This window comes from Cryptomeria japonica, chromosome 10 (genome assembly GCF_030272615.1).
Source record: "Cryptomeria japonica chromosome 10, Sugi_1.0, whole genome shotgun sequence".
Classification (NCBI taxonomy): domain Eukaryota; kingdom Viridiplantae; phylum Streptophyta; class Pinopsida; order Cupressales; family Cupressaceae; genus Cryptomeria; species Cryptomeria japonica.
Window position 1 is genome coordinate 814,675,584 of NC_081414.1, and position 27,898 is coordinate 814,703,481.

General features: G+C 34.3%; 1 protein-coding gene across 3 annotated transcripts in view; it reads left to right on the forward strand.

Moving 5' to 3' along the window:
* The window catches only part of LOC131859447 (ankyrin repeat-containing protein At5g02620-like), an 89,844-nt gene extending 62,024 nt beyond the window's left edge, over positions 1-27,820 (forward strand). For all 3 annotated transcript variants that reach the window (XM_059213194.1, XM_059213193.1, XM_059213192.1), the window contains 3 exons: positions 24,539-25,071; positions 25,460-25,914; positions 26,859-27,820. In XM_059213194.1, coding sequence (XP_059069177.1) covers positions 24,588-25,071; positions 25,460-25,914; positions 26,859-27,638 — 1,719 coding nt within the window. In that variant the 5' untranslated portion in view covers positions 24,539-24,587 and the 3' untranslated portion in view covers positions 27,639-27,820. The remainder of the gene's footprint in view (positions 1-24,538; positions 25,072-25,459; positions 25,915-26,858) is intronic.
* The last annotated feature ends 78 nt before the right edge of the window (positions 27,821-27,898 follow it).

A 27,898-nucleotide genomic window follows, 5' to 3' on the forward strand; every position in this document is an offset into this window, starting at 1 on the left:
AAAAAATTATCATAGAAAAGTATTAGTGTAAGTTTGTTGTTTTAACTTTAATATGAAGATAAAAGAAATAATCTTCAATTTACCTCTTTATATTCTATGTATCTTGGCATCTTGCTTCTACAAATACCATTTATTAGATTAATTCTATTATATAGTAAATTTTGGAAAAAGAAGCAGTAATCTTCAGACATGCACACGAAATAAAGTATAAGGAATGAAATATATTCTTAGAATGGAGAAAACAAAAACTGTAGTTACAACGACGCGTGTTCACATATATGTATATTTGAAAGCCAAATAGGTGCAATAAGTAGGAAACCATTATATATGAGATAGCAAGAAATAAACCTACCAAAGTTATATCGACGTAAAGTTTTTGGAGATTGATATTTTGAGTCACAAGAAAGTGGTAGTTTAGGACCAGGTCTATGTAGAAGGAGAAATTTCAAATTTGCCTAAAAGCAAGGCCTTGCCCTTTGCACTCAGACTAGAAGTCAAATTTTTTTAGCTTTAATAATAGTTGATTTCATCTTGTTGTGTGAGTTGTAAATTTCATCTTTGATTAACAAGGTGAATGTGCAATGATTGAGCATCACAACATTAATAATTGCTTCAAGGATGTTTCAGCCTAGGTATCATGTTGCATCATGTAGGGTTCATTTACAAACATCTGTAGAAAATCACTTTTGGCTTCAGTGAAAGCAACAAAATACATGTTGCCTATGTGATCTTGCATCTTCAAATGCATGGTATATTTATATCTGCAATATGGTGTATAAGCTTGGTATCTATTGCAAAACAAGTTGTTATCATTCTGGACAAATTTTTTGCTACATTCTTCACCATTGATTTGTAACAGGCAAGCAGATACAAACATCGTCTAGTTTAAAATACTTGAGGATTTCTTCTATGGTCACCTCGAAAGTTTGCGACACACGCAGCATTGTAAAATAGATGCAATTGTTATTGAACAACTGGTGGGGTTAACGCTGCATCAATCCCTTCATCTGCCTTGTACTTGAGGGCTTCAAGTTCTAGTATAGTAGGATCAATAGTAAATATTGTTGCTGTAGTGGTATTGATAAATTTTCCATTGTAGTCACCTGCACGACCATGCTTAACATCAAGTACAATAGGCCTTTGAGATCCAAGTAAATTTTACGTCTTCACCTTGTTTGTAAAAAAAATTAAACAACATAGGTATAACCCTTCGTTGTATTGTTGATATTTCACCAACGTTGTGTACAAGACCAATAATGTGAACCAAACTATTGGTGTTGAGGTTTTCTATTTCTCTAATTTATATGAACTGAAATGGCTCACTTGGAATAGACGAGTCATTGCTACAACATTTTAGTATTGAGTTTTGGGCCAAGTTGATTTCCGTATGGCTATTTCACTTGTACTTTGTGTTGGCTTTCTTAATAGAGACTGTGGAAATAGAACACAATCTGCCTACCTATACTCTACCATAGTGCAACTGCGATCTCATTGAAACAAGTAATCTAAATTTCTGTTCCTTCACTATCTAATATATCAAAGTTAAATACCTGCCCACTATTTCGTTGCAAGGTAAATTGGTTTATTGTTTTCTTATTTTGCACACGGTCTTTGATTGTCCATCTACCTTGGTAAGTCTTTAAATCTTTTATAGGTGTGACATGTATAGGGGCACCATGTGTTTAGAGGGTGGGCAGAAACCAAATTTTCAGGTTTTGTTTGACGGAGACATTGTATGTGCTGCTTGTATCTAGTCTTCTTGTTGTTTGTATTATTAGTATTTGGGATTTCCTAGGAGCCGAGAATTTGTAGCAATGATATCTAAATTGAAGATTATTGTGGTCCTCTTATAAAAGAGAAATTAGGCATTTCATTACATATATGAAATACAATGTAATATGGACAAAAAGGATGGAAACAAAAAACGGAATACCACATCCCATCTTAAATGTCCATTGTTCCACATCCCATCTTAAATGTCCATTGTTTTGATAAACATAATTTGTTAATGACATTATAGATCGTATCTTTAGTGTTTCTTTGAAGAATAAATCATTAAATTTTTTTAGTAGGAGCATAGCTAATTGCATGTGGCTATCATCAGTCAACACTATCTTGTACCGTTAGGATTGGTTTTCACTGGGAGCTAATTTCTTAAAATACAAGAGTTGAAGCATTGAAGACAAAACATCTCCAAGATTCATGGAACAAATTGCATTCATAGTCAATTTTGATTCCATTTGCACAACCTACAAAGACAGTTAGAGGAATTTAATGTGCTTGTTGTGTATTATATACACATACACATACACAAATTATATATTTTTAATTGGGTGGTACAGTTCCATGCTTAGGTTAGCACCCGCTTTAGTGTGTTTGCATCTTTCATCTTGCATCTTGCATCTTGCATCTTGCATCTTGCATCTTGCACTAGTTGTTTCCTTCTAAAAAACATATTGTAGGTAGTTTGACTCATCATTTTCCTTTGTTGACCGTACTTTCCACATCTGCTCTTCTCATTAAAAACACATTCAAGAAGAATATTGCTGCAGGTTTCCTTGTTTGTCACGGTAATGCACCCGTGGTTCAATTTAAGACCCTTCTTCCTCTTATTCAATATACACACAAATCCATCACTCAATTTTCTTAGGAGAGCATACACGATAAAAATCAAAGAGAAAGTTGCAGACAAGAAATAAATTCACTTCTATAGAAGTGCAGACACAATTGCACAGGGGTATGGAGGGAGGGAGGGAGAGAAGAAGAGATAGAGGGATGGGGCCTATGGAGGAAGGGAGAAGAGGAGAGAGGGAGAGGGAGGGAGGGATATGGAGAGAGGGGGAGAGAGGGAGAGAGAGAGAGACCTTGTACACGCTTGAGAGGGGGAGACAATACACATATATATATATATATATATATATATATATATATATATATATATATATATATATATATATATATATATATATATATATATATATATATATATATATTATACACACTCCCAAAATTTAAACAAATGTAGCGTGTATGCGCTGTTTATAGTTAAGATAGAGCATATGCGCTTCTTACACCATAAGTACCTCATACGTGCTTTTTATACCATAAGTATTCCATACGCGCTTTTGACTATTTAGGCTTGGAAATAGGATTGGATGAAAAAACTACGGTTTGGATGTTTGACTTTCCTCCATTTCCTGCCTTTTTGACATGATTTATTTATCAACTTGGTTTCTTGAATTTGTCATCATTATGTTTACACTTAATCAAATGGGTATTTCTAAAATTTCCACCATATTTTTACCCATCTTCTAAGCTTTCTAACCATATATTTTTTTAAAAATTTGAACAACAATAAATATTATTATTGAATTTCTTTTACCAGTGTTTCCATAGTTCTCACAGACATAAGTGCACCATTTTTTTAATAACTTTTGATATACTTATCCAAATTTTAAAAACTTTATATATTATTGTAGTGCACTTGATTCTTTATTTATTTTTTTTAAATTGTATTTTTCGATTTGTTTAGTGCAACTTATGCTTCATGCACGAACATGTACCTAATTTTCGGGATGTGCTAGATTGGAAAAATCATTAAAAAAAAACTCAACAAAAAATTACAAAAAAATAAACATCTTCTAGTGCTCACTCTTAACTATCTTTATGCCAAATGATTTGTCAAAATACTAAATCTAACTATTACTTTTTTGATGCACATGTTAGACACTTTGTTATGTTTTTTCAGAAAAAATCAGGGTCTATTTTTCGTGCGTGAAGGATTTGGCCCCCTTAATCTTATCCAATTTTGAAAAAGTTTAGTAGTTTGGAAACTAGATTCAGAATACTACAATATTTGTTCTTTGATTATCTTCATATATTGAGTGAATGACTTTCAAATTTTGCCTCTAAATTCAGGTTCACCTGATTTCAGAAAAAAAGTGTTCACTTATACCCCCTTTTTAACCACCATCTTTGTGCACTTACCCAACCATTTAGATGTATCTCAAATAATTTCAAATCAATCTATTAGATGTTCAGTTCACTAACATAACCACCACTTAAATTTTTTTAATTATAATTTCAATTTAATTCCCACATTCAAACATCTCACTTAGGTCCACTTAACTAAAAAAAATTTAATCAGTTTGTAGATGTCCAATTCACGGACATGACTACCTATCAATTTTTTTTTATCACTCTATAGATCTCCAATTCACCAACATAATTGCCACTTGGAATGTTTTTCCAAAAAAATTCTAAGATGTCCGATTCATAGGCATGATTACCACTCAAATGTTTCTTAGAATGACTATAGTTTAGGTTTTTCTCACAAAATTCCAAATCAGTCTATTAGATGTTCAATGGAGTGACCTAACCATCACTTATATTATTTGAGGATAAAATTCAAAAGTATGCTTTCTCCTTTCATATTTTCCATTGATAGAATTTTAAATTAATTGTTGAATTCAAATATCCCACTCATCCACTTATCACTCAGATTTTTCTCTTAGGGATATGTTTTTTCTCTTCCAATTCTTCGTTGACACAGTTTCTCATCTAAGCCTTGTGTTCAAACATGCCAGTCACCCACTTGACTAGAACTTTTCTAATCAGCCAATGAGATGTCCTATTCACTGAAAGATTAATTTGCCTCACAAATGTAATATATTTGTTGCTTCTCTGTCATTTCAATGACTATAAAAACAGTGCAAGGGATATGGAAGAAACATGAGAGCACTCATTAGCGAAGGAAAAGTTAACGTGGAATGAAACAAGAGAGCACTCATTATAGAATTTCAAGGCATATCAAAACTTTAGTGTTGCTGGTAACATCAAGGATTATAATAAAATCAAAGATTAATATACAATTGTAGGAATGGAAATTCTCTTCCACTTCACATGTGTTTTTTCTAATCAAGTAGGCAATATTTTAAAGAAACTACGATTCAAAATAGTTCATGAGAGCATGGAAACTATTATATGTTTTAATGAGCCTACTCATAGGTTTAGCTCCATAGCCTTCACTCAACCTATAAAAGATCTTATGACAAATATTAATAAATAATTGTAGCTTTAGGCATCAAATCGAGTTTGAATCAATAGTTGCCGCATAAAAATTTATACATGCACATCATCCATGATCTTGTGAGTTTTCTTCAAATGATATTTTGGACAACCTATTATAATACGTTTCTAATTTTTTTCTTCTTTACAAGCATATTATGCCATGTATCTTAGTCAAACATAGTAGGAAACAACTCATTGGAAATATATTTTGTATTATCATTTTTTTGTGGATTTGTGACCTACGTTAACCTAGTACATGCTTTAATGTTGTTGGTAACATGAAGGAGGTTGATTAATAAACCTGACAAGCTGGGCAAAACAACTTTAGACATAGCAATGTTGATTGCAACAGTAGCATTTACAGATGCTTTCACTCTTCCAAAAGAAGATCCCCATTATATTGTTGTCTTTCAAATTACAGTGATATGTTGGACTCTCGTTATAGTTAGTTGCGTCCAGATAATAGTTTTATTTATACTTGGCACAATGGGAGAAATCACTACTCCATAGTTACTGGGTATGGTCATGGGGTTAATGGTGCTTTGGATTCTAGTGTCTCTAGGCCCCCAAAAATGGTTTCTTTCTCAACGATGCATTTCCAAGGATAATGGGCATTACATCTAGTTTTTGGTGATTGGTGCAATCATGAATTCGCTATTTTTTTTTTCGGTAGCAATTTCTTTTGGCACAAGAGGCATTGAGATAAATTAATGGTCAAAAAAATAGTGTAATATAGTAGAAACTATTATAGATAGTTCTAATAGATGCATTTACTCTATTTCATCATACACTGAAGGTTGTAACAATGTTTGTAGAGAGAAGTAGATAAATCCTACTATGTTCTATATTCACATGTAATGAATTTTTAGAGGATTTCATTAGGTAAGTTTTTAAATTATATGATTTGTATAGTCATATCGAGTCTTATGGTTCATTATATCTAGTTATAGTTCTTAATGATGTGACATAGGTATGCCATTATTTATTTAACTATGTATTTTTTGATGTAATTTTGGTATTGTATTTCACATATTTAAGTGAATTTATTTTATTTTAATCATACAACACTATTTGTTGGCATTGAAGTTGTCATTGATCTCAACATGTGTGTGTGCATGATTGGGTTAATGGAATATCAGAGAGATATACAAGACACCCACTGGATGAAGAAGAAACAAACATGCAAAGTTGATTGATCTTATCAGTCAAGAAGCTGAAATGGTTACAATGATTTATGATGATGAGGTTTCAAAGGAAGATCAAACAGGCTGCAAATTAAGTAGAAGAGAGCACAAGCATCAAGAGATCATGTCGAGATAACTCAACAGATCACAAATTGTGCAGGTGAAGTGATCATATCGGGATAACTTGTACTGATGAAGTATTGTGTACATGATAACCGCCCAGGTAGGCATATTAGAATAGTTTGGTTGATATTGAGGCACGTGGAGGAAATTGTTATCGACATAAGTTTGTTTGATGTCAGGCCATGTAGTGTTCCTGTTGTGATTTGTCGGATCGAGATAGAAATATCGAATGTCAAGCCAAAGTCACTTATCGGGATAACTGAACATAGGTGGAGTAGCAATTTTGTGTAGAACTGATAGAACAAACCACTTTGATATCAATATATCGAAATAGCTATGCCAACTAGGAGACTGTGGATGTGCATCAAAATAGATGACAAAGGCGGAGTAACAACTTTGTGTAAGACCGATAGAGTAAACTACTCCGATGTCAGTGCATCCATATAGCTTGACTGAAATAGAAATGTGGGTTACCTATCAGAGTAGCTATTGAAGACAGAATGATAAATTTTCACTATGTCGATAGTCAAAACTATAGACTTCTTGCTTATTGGAATACCTTATGCCGATATCGACACAATCAGGATCACATACAAGATCAGAACAACTATTTTGATAAAGAAGAATGAAGAGAATAACCCGTGGTAAGTTTGTTGGAATAACATATGCTGACATGTTGAAGGAATGTGAGTTGCAATTTCAAAATTGCTATGCGGATGCATGTTCAGGTTGGCTCATTGGAATACAGGTTAGTGTTCAAATGTTAATCCGATAGTGTTAGCTATTATGATGGGTATGCACTTCGGTCAATAAAGGGAGGTTGATTGTGTGTCATCAAAATGACTTGTTCGGTTTATCTAACATGTTTTCCCTATGCTGATAGTTATGACTATTCTAATGAGTGGTTGTTTGGTTTGTAGTCTACCAATTTGGGGTGATCTATACTGATAAGGTCTGTCAACCTAGAGACTGTGCCTCAGGATGGCTTATGGTGACACAAAATCGAAGGTGAATTTTTCATCAAAATAACCCATGTCGATGAGAGGGATCAAAGGCATCGAATTGTCTTTGGGATAAGTTGTGAAGATAGAGTAAGTCCTAGATGGTATCTCGATAGTTAAAGATATTCTGATAGAGCTTCAAGGAGATGTATTGGAATGACTTAACCCAATACGAGTAACATGAAAACAAAGTGGATCAACATAACAACTTAGTGTAAACCCGATATGTCTGCATAACATGAAGATCAGTCACAACATGAAGGCCAACTGATCTGGGCAATCTGATAGTCCACGTGGATGTTTGACCCGATTTGATATAGTGAGTTGGATCCAGATTGAGGAGATTAAGATGACCTTGAGAACACATTGCATGCCAATGGGGATGAAGAAGAAATCCTGATCTGTTTGATCCCCATTGGAGAGACTCTCATTGACATGAAGAGGTATAATTAAAGTTGGTCTGTTGTGGATCATCTAAGGGACTCGTAATGATGATAATGAGGGCATGCAACACACAGCTCGATAGTTCACATATGCCTTGACTGGAAGTATGACTGACCTTGCAACCATGTTTGTGAGTCGATAGATGTAGAGGTTCACATAACTGTTAACCTGTCTTGATCGAGTGACTTGGACATCGAATGGGATGACACGTGTGCTCTGAGTGGTCAAACATAAATGTAGAGTTGGTACACAGAAGACAGAGGAGCATTAATGGCGACTAAGTTGTAGACATGTGTGTGGCTCAAGATGATCAATCAAATCTTATTGACAGGCTATAAGATCAAATAGATGTAGGTGAAATAGTTAAATCTTGTAGGTAGTAGAGCTGATCGAAGGTAGAAGAAGCTTGATGTGATTCTTCAGGAGTAGATGAGGTAACTGAGTTGGTAGAGCTATGAGGATAAGTAGCAGTGTTGACAGAGAATGATTCATTGTTCAGGCTGAGGTATATGATGATGTGGTGTATGGAACTGCCACAATGATGGCTGAGATCAGCGGTTCAAATTCAAAGTTGATGAAGAACACAGGTTGGCTCGAGTTTGATTGTCTGGGAACTTGGATTACCAACTGAGACAATACAAACCAACTAAGTGAATGATCTATAAGCCACATTGGAAATTGTATAGATCATGAGGTATGACATCAAGGCAAAATGTGTTTGAATGATATGTGATGAGTTAAGATCATAACTGATTGTGTGCAAGGTATTTTTAAGCAGGAATAGCAAGCAGAAACATGGTGCTTAGAGAGTAGAGTGTGGAAGAGTGAATAGACAAGAGAGTACATCAACTAAGCCACATGAGGTGCAGATCTGAGTTGGAATTGGAGAGCAATAGAGACTTGAGATAAAAAGTGCAAAGCTAGAGGAGACTGAACAACAAGGTAGAAGGCAAAGACAATGAATATAACAGAGCAGGGAACAAAAATAGAGAAGATATCAAATGACAGAGAGAGAGACAATAAAAAGAGTAAAGAGCTAGACAAGAAGAGATCAGAAAGGGAGCATATCAGAATGGTGTTGCAAACCCTGATCTGCAATGAGGTATATAACTTGTATTTGTAATCCATACTCATTGTAATCATTTGAGTGGGTGCTCAAAACAAGGTTTGGTTCTCTTTTGGGTTGGTGCCTATAAATATTAGGGGTTGGTACTCCTTGGGTTGGTGCCCGAAATGTTGTAATTTATTTTACCCGTGAGGTTGGATTGGAGTAGTTGACTCCAACAACATTTCTCACTGAGGTTTTACCGCAGTGTGGCTTTTCCTTGTACATTCTTGTGTTATGGGTTGCCTCTTATGTGCGTGTGCTTATGTGATTAATACCTTTGTTCATGGTTTTATGAGTATTGTTATTAAAGTTTAGATCCTGTAGGAGTCAAAGTTTTTATTGATCACTATTGAATCACCCTCCTCTTAGTTATACATTGTGTCCAACACAATCTTGGACTATTTTATGATATCTTGATCTTACACCTCATATATTAAGCCCCAAAACATATCAACCATGGATATGACTATCACTTGAATCCACTTGTTCAATTGAAAGATATGTGAGAATAAGTCCCAATAATCTATGCTATTGATATATTGATTAAGCTTATCTTGGTAAAAAAAAGGTGAATGCTTTGATGTATTATTCTGCATAGCAAAGATCATTTTATACAATGCATAATAGTTGATAGTCAATTAATTGCACAACATCCATGTGCAAAATTATCAACCAAGCAATGCAATACTAATTGCACGCTAACATATTTTTATTATACTAAAAATATTTATTTTATTTCTTCTTATCCTATAGGATAAGAATGTGCATGACAATCTTGATATATATTTTAAATTTCAATCAATTTTGAACAAGCACCTCCTTTTTATGCATATTCTTGCCTCCATGTTATAGAATAGTTTATAAACAACATCATTTCATTCTAGTATAAATTTTTGTATGATAAAAGGAGTTGCAATAAGGATTATAATTTAAAACCAAATATTAATATACAATTTTAGGAATGGAAGTGGTCTTCCACTTCTCATGAATTTTTTTTAAAAATCAAATATGCAAGATTTTAAGGAAACTATGGTTCAAAATAGCTCATGAGACCATGAAAAATATTATATGTATTAATGAGTCTCAAACTCATAGATTTAGTAAAGAAAATGATTGATACCCTTGACAAGAAATATGGAGGTGAAGCATCTGGTGCCACTACCTCCACCGGTGTGAGTGAGAAAACAAGGGTAACACCTGCCAAAGATGAAGAACTGACCGGTGTAAAGAAGAAAGTGACAAAAAAAAACCAAAGAGGACTGCAACAACCAAACCGGCAACATATTCTAAAGAAAAGGATCTAGGTACTCTGGTATCTTCACCAAGCAAAGATAGACCGCTAGGAGTTACTTACACTAGAAAGAGAAAGAGTAGTCCCAAACATAAAGAGGATAAGAAAGAAGGTGACACTGGGTCAGATGTGGAAATAAAATAAGTTAGAAGAAGTGAAAGGAATAAAGCTCCAATAATTGATGAGATGGTGCATGACATCAAAGAATTTGGAGGTTTATTTGGTGTTGGAAGTAGATATTCTCTTAGTAATGATGAAGATTAGAGGAAACTTGAGGAATCTTTGATCTAGAACTTGCACACCTTTTATAGAATTCCCAATGAATTGTATGACATTATTCCATTAGATTTGTTGGATCAAATTGAAGATGGAAGATTGCTCTAGCTACTAAAAAAGAACTCAGAATAAAAACACTCATGGAAGTGCAACATGAATTAGATTTTGAACAAGATTCATCGGTGGCTGAAGCATGCATTCAACATTTCAAGATAAGGAACAAAATTGGAAGAGTGGCAGTGGGTGAAGTTAAAGAATTGTACGTTGAAGGTGTTGCCCTGTGGAAGGAAATTATGTACTAGCAAATGAAGGTTGAAGAAGAAATTGAACAAGAAACTAAACAAGACAAATGGGCAGCTATCCTTGATAAAGGAAAAGCTAAAGAAAAAGAATCCATTGAAGGTTTTGATACGTTCATTGTTGAGGACATCATAGGAAATGTTGTGTCAAACATCCCCAATTTGACGATAGGTGTTGAACAACCGGTTCATACTTCACCAGTAGAGGAAGTTGATAAAACATTAATTTTCAGATAAAGATGAAGTGTTAGTTGAAGACATTCCTTATGAAGATACACCTCACAAAACCTTGTTGTCACCAAATCTTAATCTCTCTCAAGAAGGAATTGAGGAAGAACAAAACATAGAGGAAAGAAAAGAAGAAGCAAAGAAAACATAAGAAGGAAGACATGAAGAAAAGAGGAGAACATAGACATGAAATGAAGAAGAGAAGAAAATAGATGAAGCAAATAAATCAAAGGGAGGAAACAAGGATGAGAAGAAAATAAAAGATAACACAGTAGTGTTGGATACGTCCCTCCGGTAAAGAGAAAATTAGACTTAGACAGGGAAAGTGTAAAGAAAAAGGTAAGAATCATCACAACAACTAGCTCAGAAGTTAAGCCCTTAGAAATTGAAGAAGGAACAAATGACAAAGAAGAAGGTGATTCAGTCATAGATATAAAGAAAATGACCCCTAAACAGTTGATGAAAGTGTCAGAAAAATTGAGAATCCAAGCTGAAAAGGTAAAACTAAGAGAAAAGAAAAAGAAGACAAGAATCCTCACCTCTGCCAAAATAATTCTCTCTGATCTCATCCTGGACATTGACGTTGATGATACTGCACCCATTATTGATCAATTTAATACTTTGGTCAAAGGAATCCGTTCACAGGCAACCGATTTTGAGAAGGTTGCAATAAGACAATATGAAACAAAGCAAGGAGATAACCTAATGGAGCAAATATCAGTTGGAAAAGTTGCTCTGTCAACCAGAATAGAAGAAGTTAAGACCACACTACAAAAAGTTGGTCAACTCCTGATGAAATCTTTAAACTTTCCTGTTTTAATCAAAGATTTGGATGATAACAGAAATCAGATTCAAAAGGAGATTCAAGATTTGGTAAGCTCATTTGATCCCCTTAGTAGTTCAACATCAACTTTCATTAGCAAAATCAAAATGCTCAATCATCAACAAAGAAAGTTGAAAGATGAAGAAGACAAGAGAAGTCTTAGCTTGTTAGAGCTCCAGTGCTAGTTAGCACCAATTATAGACTTCATGCAACTAAATATTAATGAGGCAGACCGTTTAATTCATGGAACTAACTGCAAGACAGTTGACGATATGGAGGTCTTCATTGCAGTATTACATGGTCACTTCCGTACCATGAAACAAATTCTATCTTCATTGGAATCTTCTTTAAAAGTGGCTCAAGAGAACTTTAAAGAAATTTTTTCTTTATTTTGACAAATCTTCTTAGATCGCCTTTGCCATTGATGGCAAAAGGGGGAATTTTAGAATTCTTTTATGGAATCTTGTAAGGAATAGGGGTCATGGAACTAACACAGTAGTTTAGTTTGTAGAATTTGCCACCAATGCCAAGGGGTGAGTTTGTTGGCGTTCTGATGCAATTTTGTATGACCGGAAAATGATATGGTTGTCATTGTTGGCAACATCAACATCATCTCCTTCCTTAGTCTTCCCAATCCTTAGGAAGTAAGCAAATCGGGCAGTGAGTAAACTGGTAGGTCGTATGTAAATCGGCAAGTAGTAGACCAACAGACAGTAAGTATATCGAAAAGCAATAGACCGACCGACAGTAAGTATACCAACAACTAGTAGATTTGGTAGCGGTGAGTAGATCGACAAGGAAAATGTCCACCGGCTAAGTAAAGACTAAACCGGTACACAGGAAGAAATCAGCTAGACAGGTTTTGATCGGTACACCAGAAAAGTCGGTGACCGATAGACTGGTAACATTCAGTTACAACCAGCTAAATCGGAAGTCTTCTCTCAATCAACCAAAAAGCTTATCGACATGTTAGACAATGTTGACAGAGATTCCTGCATGATTTTAGAAGCGCAATTTAAGGCTTGACAATGGAATTTTGAAAGCTATGTTTTGGAGGGAAAAGTTGGCGATAGACTTAAGGGTCTATAAATACACATATCTCATTCTTGAGATGGTTGTTGTCAAGGTGAATTAAGTTAATGTGAAAAAGAACACAAGGGGAGTTTCAGAGCATGCAGAGCCAAGTGACAAAAGACCGGTAGAGTGAGGATTTCACTGAGCAGTGACTCAGGTGATAGAGGACCGACAGTGTAGAATTCAATACCAACAAACTGACAGAAGGCAGAGTTGTGGAGAACATGCACAATCGATGCAGACCAAGAGTGATGCCTAATTGAGATCTGATCAAGCTAATGTGTAGCTTCTTGTATCTAATCATTCATCTGTTGTTTTCAAATAACTGCAACACAAATCCCTTAACTGGGTGGACTTTAGCAGGTCCCATTGTGTAAATCCTTGACCAGGTAATATCTTAATTGATGTTCTAAGTCCTCTAACCAGGCTACCTTTAACAGGGTAAAGGCACCAACCAACCTTGATCAAAATCCCTTAACCAGGTTGCACTTAACTATGTCATTGTCATCTGCTAATAGAGATGGCTCTTAACCGCGCGTACTCCAGAAGAGTGCAAGTTTTGTGAGTTCCTACTCACACCATGTTTTTCTCCTTATTGGGTTTCCACGAGATAAATTTGTGTCTTTGAGTATCTTTTCATGTATGCTTAATCTTTTGCAGTAAATGTTTACATTTGTGAATGGTAAATTGTTTCATAATTAAACTAAAGTATTAATTAATATTTACCGGTAAGGTACTAATTCACCCCTCCTCTCTCAGTACCGATTGGGTTTAACAAGCTCTCCCCAAGCTACAAATAAATTAAGGGCATGGGATATCCCAATTCAAACATAAAATCTTACAATATGTTGTTAGGATTAAGGTTAGATATTAACCTTGCAATCCTATACATAGATTTTATGCATCATCAAGACTCTTGGAAGGTGCATTTGTATGCCTAAGGTATAACTAGAGAACTAATTTTTATTAAGATTCTCTTGAGGAATCTATGCTATAGTTTGTATGTGTATTCATTAATGAGGTGAAGCACTATGATGGATTAACTTTAAACTCATATAGAAAATTTTCTTTTTTCTTAGAAGTAGAGGAAGAATCTTTTCATAATGGATGAGACCCACATGAGTTAGTGGATTCGAAGATGGAGTGCTATACTTAAGGACCTGAGCCATCAAGGAGTTATTAATCAAAATTTTTTGTGCAATTTTTATAATCTATTCAAGGGCACTCATTAATTGATTCCATGTGAAGTCATTTATGTAGACGTTACTATTCTTGAAAGATACTCTCCAAGGTGGGATGGAGATTTTGCATGATACCATGATTTTATTCTAGAGGCTCGTTCATGTCTAATTATTGTGTTTGTTTGTGTTGTTAGATGTTTAACTAAACTGGTATGTTTGCACGCTGTCTTGTAGTTCATTGGATTGTTATTACTATGATTTTGGCATTGATAAGTTCAATAAGTTATGTTTAGAAGGCACTCTCTCTTATTTGAGACTATTCCTTATCCACAATTGATTTTTCTCTTCTTAAATCTGCTTAAAAAGAGACAAATTCTCTTGTATCTTATCTAAAACCAAAGCAATTCAATCTTCCTTTATCCCCAGATACATTTGATGTGAAAAAACAAGAGACAAAAAAGTTGAGCAATTATTATTGTTAATGAGTTTTATTGCTTTGTTTGATGTTGTGATTTTTTCTTTGTTATATTTAACCATTCCTTGAATGCCTTGTAATGGTGTCAAAGGATTTTCTCTTTCTATTTTAATTGTTTAAGCGTTTTAAATGAACTTAACTATATGTGCAAAGAAGATAAATTTTATCTACTTTTTCCATTTTCATGCTTTATGGATTTGAAATGTGAATTAATTCATTGATTACAAATATATCCTTTCAAATAGAATTTATGCTACACCTTCCATCAACAACCAACAATCAAACTCTGTGAAGCCATGCACCCATCACAAAGTAACTAATATTTTATGAAATTTCATTTCATATCAAACCTCTTAACCATGGCAAAATGAAGGAAAATATGTACATAAGACTAAGAAAGAAACTGTAATGCCCCGCCAGGAAACCCCGAAGGGATTAAGCCAAAACACAAGAATAGAGTGCAAATTTTTTTATTTTTTTAGGTTACAACACATAAGATGCAACAAGATATCAAAGATTCAGATTACATAGCGGAAGACAACAACTAACTCCTAAAGAGTTTCCCAACGAGATTACTTAAATTTCACAATTCAATTAACTCACACAATTAGTCCAAAAGCTGGATATCTTAATAACGAGATAATTCATAAGCAGGACAATTTCTTTCAAAGGACTGAAATGTAAAACACAAGCAAGGATTCATCATTAAGATCCATTCATGATTCTCATTCAAGCTTTTCATTTAAAATTACAAACCATACATCTAACATACTAATACACTAGGATTTTCACCGTAAACATAAGAGATCTTTCCAAGCATATTTAAATTCTTTACCAACAGCTGAGTATATCCATTACTCTAAGTTACATTCTTTCATGTTCCAACTTATTGCATTTCAAAAGACGATTACATACAAGCATCAACGATAAATTCTATCTAAAACATTTATGCATTCAATCAACATGGCATTCAAGAAAGAACTGAATATAAGCATTTAAAGTTAATTCCATTTATCCACTTAACCATTCTAACATAAGTTAATCATACATGATAAAGCTGAATAAAGGAAACATAAGAGAATGCATCACATAACACCATAATGATCTCGGAGTTCACCCCTAAAGGGCTACATCTCCGGGTCTGCGCAACTGCAAGACCCCTTCTGATAAATAATAAGGTTAAGAGTACAAGAGGTTACACCAAGTACTATCCAGCCATCAAGGTGATACATAAGCAAAATACAAACGACCACATCGGTCAATAATACATAAACGATCCTTTAAAAAGAACAGGATCCAGCTGAACATAATCAAGCTAAAACAACGGTCCAGAAGAGCATCCATAATCACCACTCAAGGTCTAACATGAAACCGATACTCACAAGGGCAAAGACAAAAGGACGACCCACGAAGGTACTCTAAACAGGACAAAACAACAACACACTAGCGAACGTAGGGACAAGTGTCATCACATAACCTGGTATGGATACCATGGCAAGTCTTCATAGGTCCCGGCCCCATACACTGGTCACCCTGGCACCCTAATCCGAACTTCCGGCCCATCCAAGCCTCATGTGGACCCACACATCCTCTCGTGAAGACAAGGAAGATGGTTTGCCGTTTCAGGCCTTCTCACAGCATGTCGAATCTATGATAGCACTCGTCTCATGTGTGAGGCACATTATCTTATTTAGAGATTACATTCTAATCTATTGTTAGGTTACCACTTATTAGACTCACTTTCGACGGGTTACCCAGCAGCCACTTTGGGCGCGGCCCCCAATCGAAAGCCACTTTCCCATACGACACTAGAACAAACTCAGACGAACTCAAAAACCGAGTAGGCATGGTCTGACGAACGAAGATCAAGAAGAGAGAAACAATCATCTGGTCAAACACGACTCAAGGGTAATCACTTACTGACGGTACTCTAACTAGAGACCTGACAACCAAGGTCAACCATGAATCATCATTCGACTCACACAACGAGGATATGACCAAAACGACACTACCACAATACAATCGTCAACTCGGTACAGAGGACTGAATTAGGTACCCCAAGTCAAGCCATACGACAGGGTCCTACTAAACAAAGCAAAACATGCCATTTCATAATTAAAGCGAATACAACAATTAAACTCGCAAGGCAATAATCAGAAAAGACATTATCTTCTCAAATAGATTTAAACATTAAAATCGATCAAGTTTTCTACAAGATCTAAAACAACTTACAGTTATCTACCTCATCAAGGGAGAATTTGGTTTTGTTTTTCGAACTCTTAAGGTTCAAGCATCAACAGACATATAAGTCATAAAGAGTTTTAACCAATTCATATTATTAAATCTCAGACAACCATTAATCAAATAATTAAGATATTTAATCTGCAACAAAACATCATTAACATACTGGTCTAAAACCGTCCTCTACAGTTTCGTATTATTTCTCAAGCCCAGATGTATTATACGGATTACGGAAATATATAAATGCAGAAAGAGAATCTAAAAGGAGATAATCATTTCCAAAATCCAAATCTTAATTCCCTACGCACGTATAGCAGAATCCAAAATGAACTGTTAATTAAAGAGTATATTTATTATTCCACGATAAATAAAGTATACACAATTAACGACTAATAGTGCACAATAACCCAGTTAATTATTAGTTAATATATAATTATTAATCTCTATCAAAAAAAATATATCTCACTAATGATTAGTGTATTTGCACAAATTTCGAATTAATATCGATGAGTATAAATACACAACTTAATTTCCATTAATCCTATATATATAATAATCATTAATCAATGATTGGAAACTTAATCATTAAACTAATATTCATTAACATGATATTAAACCATATGCTTTTTTTTTGAATACCAACAAAATACATTAATAAAAAAAAAAAATGATTTAATAATCTACGTTTATACAAAACGCATTTAACAAAACTATGTTCTTTGTTTTTAAAGAAAAACGCGTTCAAAACAATGAAAACGCGGCGGCCGTGCCCTAACCCTAGCTGAGGGAGAGGGGCGGCGGCGCTCGCGGCGGTGCCCGCAGGTGCCGCGGCGCCCTGCGGCCACCGCCGTGAGCCGCAGGCCACGCGGTTTGCGAGCAAAAGGGAGGGCGTGCAGGGAGCAAGCGGGGGATGCGCGGGGGAAGGGGAGGGGAGCGGGTGGAGCTCCGCTCCCCGCTCTCCCAAACCCCGACCCACAGTATAAACAAATAAAAACGCCCTGCTCAGCATAAAACAAATATAAACAACTCCCAGTTTCGGTTTGCAACATAAATAAATTTTTCTTAAAACACAGTTCGAAAATGAAATAATAAATTTTCTTTTATTTTCTTCGAAACACAGTCCGAGCTCCCAAAACAAAAACGCCCAAAAGGGTTTGCTGAAGTTTTCGATTTAAGAAGAGTTTAGATAAAATAAAGAACTATGTTATGGTATCCATTTCATTGATAATTTCCATTCTCCCCCAAGCACAATGGGATTCCAAACCACCCACACATCATTGAGCAATAACAAAACCTCAGATAAATCTCCAGCCAAATTCAAAATGGCCAACCAAGGAACTAATTTATTTTGAAATCAAATGGTTAAACAAAGCCTACCTAATCTCGCATTCCTGGCAAGATCTGTCGAAGAGTCCAAATCTCCAGCTCCCAAATCCTTCCTTCTCCATCCAAAATCCTCCAATTCCATCTCCAAAATCTTTCTCAACCAAAAATCCTCCAAAATGTCCATCCATTCCAATTTCCCCAAAATTGGGTTATATGGAAGAGTTGACCCAAAAATTCCATCTTTGGAATAAAAACTTTTATTTACAAAAAAATTCCTCAAAATAATGCTTTTCTAAATATAGCAACAAATAACTTGTTTTTCATTTCAAAAATCGATTTCCTCCTTCAACTGAATTTTAAACTTTCTGATTTAATAATCCAACAGAATGCAATTAACTCTATTGCGATAAAATATAAAACTTTCTTTTTCAACAGCATATGTAAATGCATTTAATATTCACAATCAGTCATTTAAATCGAATTTACTCCCAATTAAAAACGAGCAAATCCAATATTAATGAAAATCGCATAACGAAACCAGATTAATCTAGTCCATTAATCTTCAATGCACAAACGCGTATATAATCAAAATAATGACTAAGGACTAATTAACCAATTTAACCCTGCACATCAAGCACGCAAATCGAGAAGGTCAACCAAACAGACGACTCGCAAACCCAAACAAAAAGGGGTTACCGACGACGACTGGCGATGCTCGCTAGAGCACGACTAAGGTCAACTAGGGTCTTACGACCACCTAATCCGACTCTAAGGATTAAAAAGGGTACACTCAAACCTGCACATCCAGGTGAAGACGAACCTCGCACTCATGCGGCATTGTACCTGAAAAATCCTGCAACCAAGAGTCATACATGCATACATATATAAAATTTACTGAAAGCGTTAGCTCGATGTTAATACCACGAAATAGGTACACTAACAACTTGCATACAACTAGTGAGAAACCACATCAATAGCTATGCGTTAATTCAAACATCTGACTATAACATAATATTACGATAAACTAATCAAGATTAAACCAAGGTTAGAAATAGATTAGGGTAGGGGTACTACAGAAACTCTACAAAATTCAATAAATTGAGTAGACTAGTATGTGGCTATAAATGCCCAAAATTTTTGCATGACTAAGTATAAAACAAAAATAGGATTAATTATAACTATATTATATAATGTTGTACAGATGTTGAACAGTATCTACATAAAATATGTTGAATGCTCATGTAAATATTTTGCTAGTAAGTCGGAAAAAATCTTTCCCCAATTGCTACATGGAAGACATTCCTTGTCTTTCTAAACTTATGTTCTAACAAGGTTATTATAGTTTTGAGATCCTCCCAAGATTAAATCTTTCCAAGAAGTTTACTCATCTTTTGGATTGAGAAGAATGAGATGTGCAGAGCCTAACAAAAAATATCAAATAATTTTAATACTCATCGTTCTCTTTTTATAGCCCCAGGAGAAATTTCTAGAAGAATATATTTAAATTTTATATTTTATAATTAAATCATTCAAAAAATAATTATAAAAAGTACTTTTAAAAATATTAATTTATTTTTGTTGATTAAGTGATTTTATTTTTTTAATTTTTATTGTGCACCAAGTTAAGTCATTTATTTTAAATATATTCAACTTATAACTGTATGCCTGGAATGTGGTGTCAACCTACAAGAGGAGAAAACAATTCAAACACACAAATGAAACATTGCATAAGAGGTTAGAAATCCAAACAAAGCAAGTTAAATGAATCTAAACTCTTTAAAATCATTCCATGTTCCTCTATCTCCAAGGATCCTCAAGATTCAAGGTGGCTCTCAGCTTGGAAGATCACTTGATTTTTTAGGATGACAACCTAAAGAACAAGATTTAAATGATTCTAAGATCTAAATGGATTGCAACCAAGATCCTAGTGATGATTTATATATGAAACTAGATGATGATAGGATGCAAGATATTGATATGAATCTTGAACTAGTATGAAATTGATACTAAGATGAAGCTAACATGATATATCTAAGATTATAATGCTATCAAAATGATCCAAAATTATATTCTATCAAAGAGAGAATATGCTTAATTTTATGAGACTATAAGTTTGATGCACAAAGACTCGATTTTTTTGAAGAAGGGATGGGCTCTATTTATAGGGTAAATAGGGAAATGGATGGTCAAGATTGGATAATCTAATCAAGGGCTAGGATTGAAAGTTATCAATCCATGTTCACAATTCTCACCAATGAAATGGTGACAATTGTCAACAAGAGGTTGCTTGAGAGGAGATGCAAGAAGCATTAAATGCTTGAGAAGACATGAAGGTTACCTTAGGAGGTAAGGGTATGGTTAGGTTAGGGTTATCCAATGGACAAAGCTTGCTCCCAAGGGATAAACTCTTGTGCACGGGTTAAAGAGATAACCAAAGGTAAAGCCATGAGTGCTTGTTGAGACCCTTGGGTTAGATTAAGGTTGAGTTAGGCAAAAAGTCTCTAACCATGCCAAAAGGGTGAGTTAATTATTAATGGTTTGGAAGACTTTGGGGAAAAATTTGTAAGAGTCCTTCCAAATTTGGGGAAACTCAGCAAGTTAGCTTGTTGAAGACACAAAGACTTTATTGCTTTTGGAAGACTTTCTTCCAAATTTGAGAAGTGACATTCTCAAAGCTAGCGAAAAGGATATGATTGGAGGGATTAAGCTAATTGATTGGGATTAGATGGGTTCTAGAAGAATGCTTTAGAAAGGGAAGGTTAGGAGGCAAGTGGGAGATGTACGAAAATGCAAGTGGGGGGATTTTTAAATAAATTTAGATTTATTTAAATGCAAAGGATATTTTAATTAAATGGGAAAGGGGATAAATTAATATTTTTAATTAAATGTGAATTTAATTAAAATGGCTAGAGGGAGGGTATTTATTTAAATGTGAATTTAATTAGATGACTTAGATAGAAGAAAGGTATATTAATAAAATATTAATTTAATTAATTGGAAGAATTAAGAATAATTAAATGAATAAAGTTCACTTAATTCATTGTGCAACTTTTAGGTGTCTACAATAACTAAATAAATTATTTTTTTTCTAAATTTGTAGGCACAAAATAGAGACATTACAAACCTCCATTCCTAAAGATTTCTCGCCTTTAAACAATTTGTACTTGTATGCCAATACCAAGATCCCAAATCAATCTTAAGAATGCTCCACCACGATATCTATGCTTCATTCTAATATTGTTGAAACCGACAAATCTATCACTTTACCTTACCCTGTGAATCAATTCAACAATAATATAAATACTTGGATCCCAAACCTTTCTATCATCATACACTCCTACTAAATTACACCAATCTTGCCAATCCACATGTATGTATGCCATTGCACTCAATTTTTCCCTCTCAAGACGATACTATCCATAACTCTAATACTACTATATGATCCCCTCGTAGGTACTTTAATGAACTTACAAAGATTTTTCTAATTTTCACTTAGGTGATATTTTGTCAAATATATTACAAACATTCCCTCATAAAAATCATCATATCATTCATTAAATACAATAAGAATTTTGTCAAACAATTTGTATGCATTCTATCTAAAGAGATTTCTGATTGAAATAATAATAATTTTTTATGGTTTGAAAATTATTTGCAATACTTAATCATTCATACCATTCAAAAGCTTTATACCGTACATTAGACATTGGGTATTCAATGCATATAAGTGAAATACCAATAGAACTTGATAGTTTATTTTTAAAATCTGGTATTGAAATTTTGTGCACATATAAAATTTATTTATTTGATTTGTAAAATCCATATCCAATTATATGCTTATATAAAGTGGTGGTTAGCTTGTCAAAGCAATGGATAAAAATAGGAATTAAGAATTAGAATATTTAAGGGCATGGTCTTAGGGTTCATGAAAATAATATAAGTAAGCTTTGATTTTCATATGTAGTATCTAAACATGTGTATCATTGAAAGCTTGTAGATGAACATTGTGTATATCTTTTTTATGGTATAATTATAATGAAGTCATTGGACGTGTATCAATCTTAAATGCAAAAGGTGTGCAATATAGAGGATTATATATAACAGAGTTAGGGTTAAAGATATCATATCCACTTTTTTCTTAAGATTGATCAAACTACTTCATAGTTTATTAAAGGCTAAGAAAGGTAGATAGTAAGAAAAATAGATAGTAGTGGTATGAGAAGCATAGTTAGAATGGAGGATGTCTAAAGATAGTGAGAGATTAGAGAGAGTGGAATGGTACTATAAGAAAAAATCATACTACAAATGTAGAGTTGTCATAGGATTATAAGAAGGAATGGTATGTACTAATATGAATACATGATTAAATGCTATCTAACTTTAAATTGAGAACTCTATTCATAACTCAGATATTAAATCAATACCTTATTTCAAAGCTCCCATTTGACGAGATGGGAGGATGTTGGTAAAGGTTGTAGAGTCTAGATTTACACTTGCTGCAAGTTTCTAAAACTTTTTCAACGAATCCATTTTCTTTTATATTTGCGATCAGGGCATTCCATAAGAACAATGTACTTTGAGGCATTCTGTCAAACAGTTTAGGTACCTTGTACATACTTGAACATTTTGCATATCTTGTAATCATGTCATCTTGTCAAATAGTTCATGTGCCAGATCTAAGCTTCCTTATTTTGCGTAAACGTCTACTAAGGCAGATTGCGGAATTTGGCTTTAAAACTGCTAATTACATTTGATTAAGAGTTTCTAAACCTTTCCTGTAATAATAGCATTCCGTGGGATCACATTTCTTAAAGGCATCCCATTGAAAAGTTTGCATATATGTTTAGCAAGGCATTTCCAGCTATAATATCTGGAAATAGTCCCCTTTCCTATAATATCTGGATTTGAAGGTTGTCCATACCCTATTTTGAAGATTTTGTTGTCCCCGCTGTAGAAACCAATATTTGCATAAACAGAAGCCAATGAATCGCCCTTCTATAGGAAAAATGCCCACGTCTCAAAATGATGGTGGTAGCATTATCAAACGTATGCCTCCATGGAAGCCTTGTAATAAAATTTCTAGTATATTACAGTCAATATAAAAATTAAATATGATCCCGGGGCCATCAAATTCACTGATGTGACTACCACTCAGTTTTTTCTTACAAAATTCTAATCCTTCTATTCACAGACATGACCACCAAACAGATTTTCCTCATCAGTCCAATTCACCAACATGATTGCCACTCCCATCAATCTATCAGATGTCCACTTCACCGGCATGATTACCACTCAATTTTTTCTCAAAATTTTCCAAAGGAATCTGTTAAATGTCCAATTCACCAGTACTACCATTTAGATTTTTCTCAAATAATTCCAAATCAGTCTATTAGATGTTCAGTTCACTGACATAACCACCACTTCAGTTATTTTAAAATAAATTTCAATAGTATGCTTCGTCCATTCCATTGACATAATTCCAATTTAATTCACACATTCTAACATCCAACTCACCCACTTGACCAAAACTTTTTTAATCACTTTTTAGATGTCCAATTCACGGACATGACTACCTATCAGATTTTTCTGATCAGTCTATGGATGTCCAATTCACCAACATGATTGCCACTCAGAATTCCAAAAAAATTCTAAGATGTCCAATTTACGGACATGAGTACTACTGAATTTTTTCTCAGAATGAGAAAAATTTAGTTTTTTCTGAAAAAAAAAATCCAAATCAATCTATTAGATGTTCAATTCAGTGACCTAACCATCACTTAGATTATTTGAGGATAAAACTCAATAATATGCTTTCTCCCTTCATATTTTCCATTGACATAATTTCAAGTTAATTGCTGAATTCAGACATCCCACTCACCCACTTATCACTCAGATTTTTCTCAGGGATATGTCTTTTCTCATCCAATTCTCCCTTGACACAATTTCTCATCTAAGCCCTGTGTTCAAACATGCCAGTCACTCACTTAGACTGAAACTTTTCTAATCAGTCAATAATATGTCCTATTCACTGAAAGGTTAATTTGTTTTTTGAATGGAATATCTTCAGTTTTAAATAGCACACATTAAGTAACATATGAAGTCTAGAGGATGATAGTCGATTTTAAGTGTTATAATATTTTTGAGTCTACATTCTTAATGTGGCAACATAAATTAAGCTCAAAAACTATCAGTCAACTCTGAAGATTTAACACTTTCAAGCCTAGAAATATAAACTTAGTGTGTGTAATTTAAACTGTTCCCTTTATTACTTCTCTCTCATTTCAATACCATACTTGAAAAAAAAAACTACTTTTTTTTCATATACAGTATTTGCAAGTCTGTAAAGCAGGCTCACGTTTTGCTTAATGTGTTGATCTCTCTATTGTTCTGCAAGCAATCTTTACCCCGTTCAATAAGGAAAGGAGAGATATCAAGAGAAAGGAATGGAGAGAAAGCTGTACGACGCAGTTAAATTAGGGGACTCGGAGGCACTTAAAAGTTTTCAAGATAATGGCCTCAATATCCTGCAACAGATTACACCCACAAAGAATACAGCACTCCATGTGGCAGCATATCATGGCCACTTGGGAGCTGTGAAAATGATGGTTCAGCTGATGGATCGAGACATAGAGGTCGGCAACCAGGGAAGCCATGGATTTCTAACTGCAAGAAATGACGAAGGTAACATTGCTTTGCACGAAGCAGCCATTGGAGGACAGCGCAACGTAGTGCAGTATTTCTTGCAGAATCATCCTGATCTTGTGAATATCGTTAATCATGCCGGTGAGACCGCACTGTTCAAAGCTGCAGAGGAAGGTCATAAGAAAATTGTTGAGGATCTTTTGTCCCCTACAGATTCCAAGTACGACAAGAGGACATCCGATGGCCAAACCCTTGTGCAGTGTGCTGTGTACAAATCACACAAAGGTAATCTCGAAAAATCTCTTTAAAATTTTTTGGCATAAGAATTTAAGGGAGAGGATTTCGTAGCTGAGTTGAGCGTGTTTCAAGTGTTGTGATAGAAGTTGTTGATTTAATATCCCATGCTGATTTAATTTCCAACGTTTTAATTATAACATTGCACCAATAGTTGTGACTTTAAAGTTGTTGTTGTTGATAATGAGTACCAATAATTGAATGAAATGTAGTTTTTGTTGTAAAAGCAATCAATCATGTGATGCCATATTAACAAAAATTGAGAATGATTTGAAATTTTCATGTAAGATTTTAAAAAGTGCAAAATTAAGATCCACAATTACTGAATCCTCTCCTCTGCATTTTAGAAACACTAATTCATACCTTAAAACTTGTGTAGGTGTCCTTAAGAAACTCATAGCTAATAATCCAGAGCTTCTTCAACAAGTTGACAGTTTAGGCAGAACGCCATTGCATAGCGCTGCCTATCTTAACGGAATATCGCGCATTGCAAAGATTATTTTGGAGAAAGATAGGTCTTTGTGTTATAAAGTGGACAACAATCACCAATCAGCACTTCATCTAGCAGTGAAAGAAGGGAACTTGGAGTTGGCCACCGAGATATTGACTTATGCCAAAGATTGCATAGAAATTTTAGATAATGACGGGAGAACTGCTCTACACTTGGTGGTTGAAAATGCAGTGCAGACGTTTCACAGAATTTCAAGGCGTATCAAAACTTTGGTGTTGTTGGTAACATCAAAGAGGCTGATTAATAAACCTGACAAGCTGGGCAAAACAGCTTTAGACATAGCAATTCACAAGATGTCCAGTGACGAACGTCTTTTTTATGGGGTAAGCATTTCATTTCATCTAAAATATTTATCAACCATTACTGTATTCTAATTATATAAATTCATCTAGTTTTGGTTTATTCTGATGGAACAAAGGTCTATTATATGTGTAATGGCGAAAGTATTCTAATTATCCAAATTTCATCTAATTTTATTTTATTTTGATGGAATATTTTACTATGATATATATTGATAAATAATATATATTCTTATGTCAGGTTAGATTTAAATTTTTATTTTTTTAATTATCTTTATTACATAGAAGGTATGTAGACTCATATGTAAGAGATCATGCATTTATGTTTCCAAAATAAAAAAGTATTGTGGACATTAAGTTTCCACAATCTATTAGATATTGATCAGTTATTTTCGAATTCGATTGTATGTAAATTTTTGTATCAACGTTTTGCATCACATTCTGTACTCTCTAACTTCTTTTCATCCTCACAGAGTGTGATCAGAAACGATGATGTAAAAATTTACACACAATTGAATCTGAAAATAAAAAATAACTAAAATTAAAAAATAAATAAATATAATAATCTTATTAATTTGAATGGATCAAAGAATTAATATTAAGATAATCACATAATAGTGATGTCTTGTGAATTAGATTGCTGTTCTCTTTGTATTACCTGTGTAACGCTGTTGTTACATTTGCTTTGTTGATGTTGCTCTTGGTAGTGTTAATGTAATGATGTGGTTACAGCTGATACGTTATTTATTATAGCTATTTTGCTGAAATTACTATTATAACTTTTTAATCTAATTCTTAATCAAAAAAATCAATGAGAAAATCAAACGACCAACGAGTTAACATGCATTTCACACATTAGACTGAAACTTTCCCATTTAAAATCTCCTTCTCCTACTTTTAAAGTTACTCTCGTACTCTTTGAATGCCTGTCAATACCAATTGATTTAAAAGACAGATCTCTGGTGTAGATTAAAAGGTTGCTAGAAAGAAATGGTGCACGGAGCAGCGCAAGGGCTGTGGCCGTGGAAGAAACAAAAGAGCACTCATTAGCGAATGAAAAATCAACGTGGAATGTCCAAATTGTTTCAGTAAATGCGGTGTTGATCGCAACAGTAGCATTTGCAGCAGCTTTCACTCTCCCAAAAGAAGATCCCCATTATGTTGTTGTCTTTCAAATGACAGTGATATGTGACGCATTAGCATTCTGCACTTCTATTTCATCAGCGGTTCTGCTAATGTACGCACTATATGGTAAACAAGAAGACCCCCTGCTTCTTAACACCTCACTCACCGGATTATGGATAGCATTGATATCTTTATTGCTGGCTTTTGGGGCCGCCATTTTCGAGGTAGTGGCACCAAAGCATAGAGCTGTAGCGGGGACTGTGTTGGCTATGGTTAGTGTTGTTCCGATTTGCATAAGGATGATGATTTTTCGCTCCAAGAAATACATCTTCAGAGAAGATGAGCACCACCTCTGGACTCTCGTTATAGTTAGTTGCGTCCAGATGATACTTTTATTTATACTTGGCACAATCACAGAAATCACTGCTCCGCAGGCACTGGGTATGGTCGTGGGCTTAATGGTGGTTTGGATTGCAGCGTCTTTAGGCCCCAAAAAATGGTTTCTTTCTCAGCGACGCATTTCCAGAGATAACGGGCACTACATCTGGTTTTTGGTGATTGGCGCAATCATGAATTCGCTATTCATTTTGTTTTTGGTAGCAGTTTTCATTGGAATAAATTAATGGTCAAAAAATATTGTCATAAAGTAGAAACTCTTATACTTTATTTCATCATACATTGAAGGTTGTAACAATGGTTGTAGAGAGGAGTGGAGAAATCCTACTATGTCCTATGCTTGCATGTAATGAATGTTTACAGGATTTCATTAGGTAAATTTTTATAATATAATTATGATTTGTATAGACATAGTGAGTCTTATGGTTCATTATATCTTAGTTATAGTTTTTAATGATGTATCATAGGTATGATATTATTTATTTGA